Raw genomic sequence first — 8,259 nt, 5'->3', positions numbered from 1 at the left:
AAACTCTTGTCTTTAGATCAAATAAAAATTTGCCTCGGCACCTGGAGATTTGATAGACACATCGGGAGGTGAGGGATCAGCAAAGACGTCCCTCAGCAGGGAGATCAGCGCGAAGCAGAGAGGCTCGCGGATTCCCCTTCCAGACGTGTAGAAGGCCCAGGTCGCCGGCTCGCCGTCCCCCCTGGCTACGCTTTCATGCCTCGGACTCTGCAAGGGCAAGTGTTTCTGGGCTTTTTCTTCCTTTTCCTTTTTCCTGTTTTAGTCTCAAACGTGGACATCGCTCTTTATTCCTAAAACAGCTGAGCAGCAAAATGGCTGGAAACACTGGGCTGTGAGTCCCTGGCTCTGACCCCAGCAGCAGTGCAGGCCAAGTGAATCTGGATGTCTGTTGAGATCATATTGCAAAATTACTTACTACACAGATATCTGGGACTGGGGCGTTTCTTTTCTGCCCAGAAGGCGCTTGGGTTAAACTCAGAACTGCAGCTTCGTTCCAAAAAGGGTAGAAGACATTTTGAAAGACTTGCCTGCTGACTTTCCTGTTACAAGAATGTAGGTTCCACCGACCCAGAATCTTGCCTGTCTTATTTACTGCGTGTCCTCAGTGATCAGAATCACGCCCAGCTCCTGTGGGAGCTCGGTAACGACGGCAGGGACAGTGGGTGACGGAGGGGCGGCTGTGAACACCAGTAGTGCCAAGGACCACTGCTTACATGCTGCAGACCTCACACCTGGAAGTCTAGGCCAGGATCGTTTTGCGAGCTCTCGCCACAAATCACGGGCCGCTCACGTGATGACGGTGTCGGTGACGACAGCCGCCACCGTGTTGCGAGCATCTGTGCGCTGGACGCCAGCTGAGGCTTTTTGCATATAAGGTCTCATTTTCTCTTAGCCACATAGTTATATAGCAAGACAGGCCATCTTGACACCCCTTCCTTTGCTGGGAGTGAGGAAACCGAGGCTCAGGGAGGCTCCGACCTTCAGCTAGTCACGGGCGTTCCTGCCTCACAAGTCACTGAGGAGTAGAGCGGGTCAGACGGGGCCGTGTTCGACTCCCAGGGCCGAGCGCGACAGCCGTGCGGCCTCCTCGCCCTGCCTTCTCTAGACCCCAGGCCCCTCCCGGCTCCGCCCGCTCATCACCCGAGGTGTCCCTCCCAGCGCGAATGCGCTCCAGCAGGCTCCCCGACAGACAGACAGACAGAAACTTCCGGGAGGCCGTGTGCCGGGCTGTCTGCCGCAGCGCCCCCTCCTGCCGCTCCGCGGTGCGCTTCCCTCCCGCCTCCCTGTCCGCTCCGGCCCGGTCTCCCCCAGCCTCCTTGCTTTGGCTCCAGCCCTCGTGCTGACCGGCCTTCAGCCTTTCCTCCGGATCTTCGTTCCGCTCTGTGTCGCCCTCCCTGCTGGTGACTCACCCCACCCAGGCTGCGATCGTCAGCCTTTGGCCACTGACTCCCTCGTTTGTTTCTAGCTCTGGCTGGAAATTTGCCTTCGCCTCCAGAGGTATCCCCCTCAGTCTCACCCGACCCGTTTCTCTCCGTCGTCTCCGTGTGAGTAGGTGGCGTCAGCCAGTCTCTAGAACCGGGCGCCATCTTGGACTCGGCCTTTCCCTCGTGTCCCACACCCAGCCCGTCAGCGGGGCCGACGGAGTCTCCCTCCGGATCGCGTCCCGGGCCCATTTGCTCCTCTCTGTCCCCAGCGCGGCCGCTGCAGTCCACGCGCGCCATCTGTCACCCGCGGGGCTGCGGCAGTGGCCTCTCACGCACTTTCCTGCGCTTTTTCCTGGCACCTGTATCATTTCCCCCCCGAAGACACGCGTGCCCGGCCCTCTACCACCTTCCGGGGACCGAGTGTTCGTACGGTTGGGCACTGTCTTGAGGCATTTAGGAGGTAGGGCTGCCGCAGCTGCTCTTCTCAGAGGGGGACACCGACGCTCGGAACGGTGAACTCGTCGGGCCCAGGTGGAGGCCAGGACGCAGCCAGGCGGCGAGGCTCGGAGCGCGTGCCCTTGACCGCAGCACCGCCCTGCTTCCCAGACGCCGTTCCGTCACGCCCCTCCTGGGGGCGCTGCAGGCCTTCCCGCTGCGCCTCATAGACTCCAGTCTCCTCTCTGGGCCCGAAGGCACCACGCGACCTGGCCTCTGCGCCCCACCTCCTGCCACAGGAACTCTGGGTTGTCCTCAAACACGTCACAGCCACCACAGGCCTTCGTGCCTGCTGTTCCTGCTGTCCCCGCTGTCCCCGCTGCCCAGAACCCTTTCCACCAGTTCTGCACATGCCGGAGCCTTCTTGCCACCCAGCTCTCAGCTTAGATGTCACCCCAGTCAGGCCTCTCTTGGTCTCTCGGTCTCAGCCACGCCGTCTTGTTCAAGGCCACCTTTCCGTGCAGACTCACTGCTGCCTCGTGTGACCTCCGTTTCCTGGCGAAACTCGCTGTCTTCCTGGGATAGAAGCCCCCCCAAGACAGGACCCTCGTTTGTGCTCGTTCCCCCGCATCCCGAACCCACCCCAACACCGGCGAATGCATGAGCGAATGAACGAACGAACAGATGAGTGCTGGCCTCCTGGAACGGAAAGCCAGGCGCTTTTGAGCCCGCAGACCACACACCTCTGTCCATCTCAAGTTTTGACCCCGTATGTAAGTATCTCTGCCTGTGGATGTGCTAACCAATGTCGACACTTGTTCCAGGTGATCAGAGAGGTCTACAGCGGCTGCAGTGGGCCGGTGGATTCAGAGTTCCCGCCCCCGTCCAGCTCCCCAGTGCACAAGGCGGAACTGGAGAAGGTAAGGGGCGTGGATTTCCTATGCGTAGTAGCCTCACAATAGGAGTTAGGCCTCCGCAAAGTTTTGATGACGTTCTCTGAGAATTTCAGCACTTGTAGTTGAAAGAGAGAGAGAAATGGCAGTAATCCTACTTCCTATGCTTGTCAGGTATCCACTCTGCACGCAGCTTGAGCTAGTCATTTTACAGACCGCATGTTTGGTTTTATTATTCTCAGCTCTGGATGAAGAAATGGACTTAAAGGCGTTAAGGGCCTTGTTCAAGGTCAGCTGGCTATTACGTGGCAGAGAGGAATCCGAATGCAGGTCTGCGTCCTTCCGGGATACAGCAGGCGCTGCATAAGCGTCCCTCCCCGCGGGCTTAGTCCCAGCAGACCAGGCTGTGTTCCCCGGCCCCCTCTGCTCTGTACTCATCTCCCTGTAGGAAGGCGCAGTGAGGATGCAGCGGGGTGGGCCGGCTGAGCCCTTTTGCAGAAACGTTTAAACCGTCCCTGTCACGGCACACGCCTGGCTCTTTCCGACTACGCTTCGTTTGTCTCTACGTACAGAGATCCCGTGTCCACGGAGATCCCTGGCCCCCTGCCACGCGGTGCTCCGTAAGTCCTCGGCACCCCAGGACCTTGACAAGTCCTCCCTGTTTAGCCCCCTGACAGTGAACAGATGCTTTTTTGTCAGCTTTTATTTTAGTAAGGATTCTCCAGAGAAACAGAATCAACAGGGTATGTTTGCGTGCATTCATGTGTGTGTATGTGTCTGTGATTTATATAAGGAGTTTATTTATATTCAAGATTTATGATAAGAAATTGGCTCATGCGATTATGGAGGCTGACAAGTCCAAAATCTGCAATGTGGCCAGCAGATGGCGTCCGAAAGCCGCCTGCTGGAGAATCCCCCTTGCTGGGGGAGGCTGGTCTACTGCTCTGCGCTGGCCTGCAGCTGGCCGGCGAGGCCCACCACATCGGGGAGAGCAGTCTGCTTTCCTCAGAGTTCACCGGTTTAAGTATGAGTCTCATGCAAAACACCCTCCAGGTTGACACATAAAGTTAACCTCACAACCCTCGTCCTGGTATTACAGGCCTGTCACTTTTTTTCCTGATTACAAAACTAGCATCTGCTTGATGTGGAAAGTTCAGAAAGTTCAGAGAAACGCAAATAGGAGGAATAAAATCGCCGACGAGTCCACCCCGTAGAGGAGGCAGCTCCTCTGCATATTTTGAATCGGTTTTCCCTGTTCACGTGTTTCTTTTATAGTTCGGAAATCTGATGCATAAAAATTTTTATGCTGCTTTTTCTCCACTTTTATATTACTACCAATTTTCTTGGTTTTTGAAAACTTATAATGAGCCAAGCGTGTTTCTGTATTTTCGGCAGCTGAATAATGTGGAACTCGTTTGCCTGCCATCGTTTATGTCACCTGCCCCCATCATGGGCTCTTCGTTTCTCTTTTGGCCGTTTAAAATAACCTGGCATCTTTCACGTAGGTCTTTGCTGCTTCTCTATTACCTGAGAATAAATAGACTCCCACAAGCTAGATTACGAAACCAAAGGATAGAATTTTTTTTAAAGATTTCGATCCCTGTTACTAAGCAAATCACTTTCCAGAGAGGTGGGTCCCGTGTCACCTCCCATCGGCAGTGCGTCAGAGTCCCTCTGTCACCCGCTCACGGGGCTTGGCAGGTGTCCCTCTCTCATCTTGGTTTCTGAGGCTGTCCCGGCCTGTCCAGCGCGGTTGACCTGGTTCCCAGGAAACCCTCCCCAGCCTGAGGGCTGGGACAGCACTGGCTTTCGGTCACCCTCTCGCTGGGACTTGGCATGGGTGAGGTTCCCACTGAATGCCATTGATTCTTTCCCTGCGGCTTTTCCCAGCACTGCTCTGGGACGGCGAACGCCTGTCGCATCCTTGGCCCACATCGCCTGGACCTCGCATTGTGAGTTGAGCACATGTGCTCCCCCGTGTCCTGATATCACCCGGATATTTGGTTTTTCTTCCGGCCGGCCAGTCCCTGTGGCACTGGGCTACGATGCAGAGGCTCTGAGAGGGCCGTTTGGTGCCCGTGTCCTCCACTGTGACCCACACGTCCTCTGCTCGGAGCGGAAGGGTTCCAGCCGTGAAAGATGTCTCTTCCTCAGATACCAGCTTAGAGTTCTGATGATGCTCCCGGACTCCAGCTATAAGGACTAGTAGTCCGGTGCCTGCAATGCTTTTAATAGCAGCTTGTCTGCCTGTGTGCCCATTCCAAGCACTTGTTACAAGCGGGTACTTGACACTCGTCCACTTACTGGAAAAGGACGGGAGGAAATCAAACAAGCCACCTACAGTATTGCTTTCTGGAAGCGTCATATGGCTTGGTGAGGGGGAACCTTTTTTGTAATCTTAACTTTTTTTTTTTTTTTCAAAATGATTTGTAAGAACGTGATTTGAACAGAATAGGCATGGTACTATAGTGTGTGTTAGTATGACTTCTGAGCTTTTTTCTGTTCTTTTGATGTTTTGCAGGCTTTTGATAACAAGCCGGTCAGCTAGTCTGTGTTATAGTTGAGCCCTTAACTGCCTGGATTGCTCTGAATTTGGCCCGCATTTTCTTTCAGCTTTGAGATAACTTTTGGTTGGTCCGTGATACATCCCTTGGCCAGTGCGACCACTGTGAGAACTTACTCCTTTTTATCCTTACAGAAACTGTCCTCGGAGCGCCCAAGCTCAGATGGAGAGGGCGTCACGGAAAATGGAGTCGCCGTGTGTAACGGAAAAGAACAGGGTGAGTTCTGCTCGTGCCAAAAACACGTGAAGAGAAACCGAAACGCAGCAGCCAGGCCCGGAAGCTCTGGTCACGCGAAACCTTCCTCGGGCCCTCAGTCGCGCAGGGGGCGTCGTCCTGCGTTACCCTGATGGAAATCCGCAGAAAACCCCTTCGGTTAACGCCAGCCCCTCCGCGTGCCATCCCCCCGGACCTTGACCTAGGTTTCCACCTGTCGTTTTGGTGGCGCCCTGTATATATTTGAATTTATTCAGAGCGGGTCATTGCCTCACCTGACTGATCACCAGGAGCCCCGGCGAGCTGCTGGGAGAGCCGATTCTCCGGGAAAGCGCTTCGGGTGACGAGACGGGAGCCCACGGGCCCGCCCCGTCACTGCCGTCGCTTGGTCTTGAGCGAGTTTTTCCTCTTTGATGAACCTCAGTTTCCCCGTCTTTAAAATGAGGAGGCTAGACTCGCAGATTTCCAAAGGCTTTTTTTAAAAAAGATTTTCTAAAAATGTATTTTACCTTTATTTTTAAAAAAAATATTTTGAATTGTAAAATACACAACATAAAATTTGTTGTCTTAACCACTTTTTAGTGTCCAGTTCAGTGGCATAAAGTACGTTCATAATGTCGTGCAGCCGTAGTCACCGTCCATGTCCAGGACATTTCTATCGTCCCAAACCGAAACCCTGTCCCCATGAACCAGTGACTTCCTCCCCCGCCCCCTCCCCCATCCCGGCACCACCATCCTGCTTTCTGTCCCTGTGAGTTTGACCCCTCTGGAGACCTCGTAAAGTAGAATCATATGGTATTGAACTTGACGTGACTGGCTTACGTCGCCCAGCACAGCATCCTCTAGGTTCACCTGTGTCGCAGCGGGCGGCGGAATCCCCGTCCTCTCTGAGGCTGACCGCTGGTCCAGGGCGTGGATGCACCACATCGCGTGACCCTTCACCTGTCGCCGGGCACTCGGGTCACTTCCACCTCTCGTTCGTTGTGAATAATGCCGTGAATGTGGAGATACAGATATCGAATTCCTTTTTTGCAGTCAGCTTTATGAAGTATACGTACCACATAATAGAATTCACCTTTTTGGCATACAGCTCTGAGTTTTGACAAACGCTTACTGGCATGCGAGTTATCACCACAGTGACGATGTAAAACATTCCTTTCGCCCCAAATGTTCCCTTTTCCTCCTCTGTGTCATCTGTCTCTACCCCTCGCCCCCGGTAGCGGCTGGTCTGTTTTCTGTCCATCACCAAAGCATCCTGTAACGGGAGACAGACAGTCAGTAGCCCCTGGGTCTGGCTGCTTTGACTAAGGTCCTGAACGTGAGATGCGTCCATGCAGCGGCCTGCTCAGCAATCTGCTCCTTTACGTGGCCGCAGGGCGTTGGCGTGTGGACACACAGTCAGCTCATCCGCCACCCACCAAAGAACGCCTGGGCTGTCTGCGCCTTTGAGGGGTTGTGACTTTAGCTGTGTAGACGTCCACAGGAGTCCGGTTTTTGCGTGAACACATTTTCATCTCTCTTGCTTAGGTGCCTGGGAGCGGGATTCCTCGGTCAGACGCACCCGCGACAGCCTCGGGTTGTCATCTTCGCTTTGTGTCGTGGTGTTTGTTTCACGTTGGCCGTTCGAATAGATACGTAGCGCTGTGTATTGTGGCTTTCACGTGTGTTTTCCTAATGACGAACAAAGTTCACCATTTTAAAACGTGCTTCTTTGCCATCTGGTACGCACTCCGCCCTTAGCGTGGACCAGGCGTCCCCGCTCTGAAATGCGGTCACCATAAAGCACATAGCCGCTCGGGCCGCTAAGAGTCTCGGAACCCAAGTAATGTGGGCGACTGTGATATTACAGGGTTCACTCCAGAAGGCCATGGTCTCCGCTTTTGCCTGGTGACTGTAACTCCGTCGATTCTGAGGGTATTTTTAGTCCTCCCCATCGGAAGTATGGTCTGTCGCCCGCCGGGCACAGGGTGTGTCATCAGAGCCCGGAAGGCTGTCTCTGAGATTCGCCCTGACGTGGAGCCGTCTTAGGGTCCTGCCAGATGTCGAGGCGCGGCGGGCGTTGCCTCGGTCGGACTCGCCTTGTTTCCCGTTTCGTCTCCGGGGTCCCCGCGTAAAGTGAGGTCCTGCGGAGCGAACGTGTGGACGCGCGTGTGAGTGAGTTCACCTGTATCGGACGTTCTGTTATTTATCTATTTATTCATTTGTTTATAAGAGCAGCCTTCTGTACTTCGTAAAGGTGACCTTGGTTCAAACTTTTTTTTTTGCCCGGCACGGTGCTTCGCGTGTCGTCGACAGTAAACAGCTCCTGAAGGAAGCGAATCGTCGCAGTGCGTTCTGGCTTCTCTCTCAGATTTCGTCCTCGCCCCGCCTCTTGACCAGTTTGTAGCTGAGAAGTTTCCGCACAGGTCCCTTTGTCCTAGCTGTCGTGGCTCAGACAGAGCGCTGGCCACTCAGAGAAAGTGCTGGACGCACGCAGCTCTGGCACGCAGCCTCCTGACTGAATATGGACACAGTCCAGACCCCACGCGGTCAGAGCCACAGGGGATGACTAAGACTCCTGTCTCCTCGTAAGGCGACGACCCCAGCATTTAATAAACCGGTGCAGTGCGCTTTGGGGAGATTGGTAAGCTGTCCCCCGACACAGCCATTGACGTCAGGAAAGGGAGGCAAGGTCCTAGTGCCCGTCCATGTGGAAGCCTCGCTTGTCCTGACTGGCCCTGCACGTGGTTA

General features: G+C 54.6%; 1 protein-coding gene across 9 annotated transcripts in view; it reads left to right on the top strand.

Moving 5' to 3' along the window:
* Window positions 1–8,259, top strand: part of AFAP1 (actin filament associated protein 1) — a 102,081-nt gene that overhangs the window by 57,011 nt on the left and 36,811 nt on the right. For all 9 annotated transcript variants that reach the window (XM_015595015.2, XM_006919015.3, XM_015595014.1 and 6 more), the window contains 2 exons: window positions 2,684–2,779; window positions 5,451–5,532. In XM_015595015.2, coding sequence (XP_015450501.1) covers window positions 2,684–2,779; window positions 5,451–5,532 — 178 coding nt within the window. The remainder of the gene's footprint in view (window positions 1–2,683; window positions 2,780–5,450; window positions 5,533–8,259) is intronic.

The sequence above is a fragment of the Pteropus alecto genome, unplaced genomic scaffold (assembly GCF_000325575.1).
Source record: "Pteropus alecto unplaced genomic scaffold, ASM32557v1 scaffold5, whole genome shotgun sequence".
In the NCBI taxonomy this organism is placed as follows: domain Eukaryota; kingdom Metazoa; phylum Chordata; class Mammalia; order Chiroptera; family Pteropodidae; genus Pteropus; species Pteropus alecto.
Note: the sequence above shows the minus strand (reverse complement) of the source record. Positions and strands in the feature narration are given on the sequence as shown.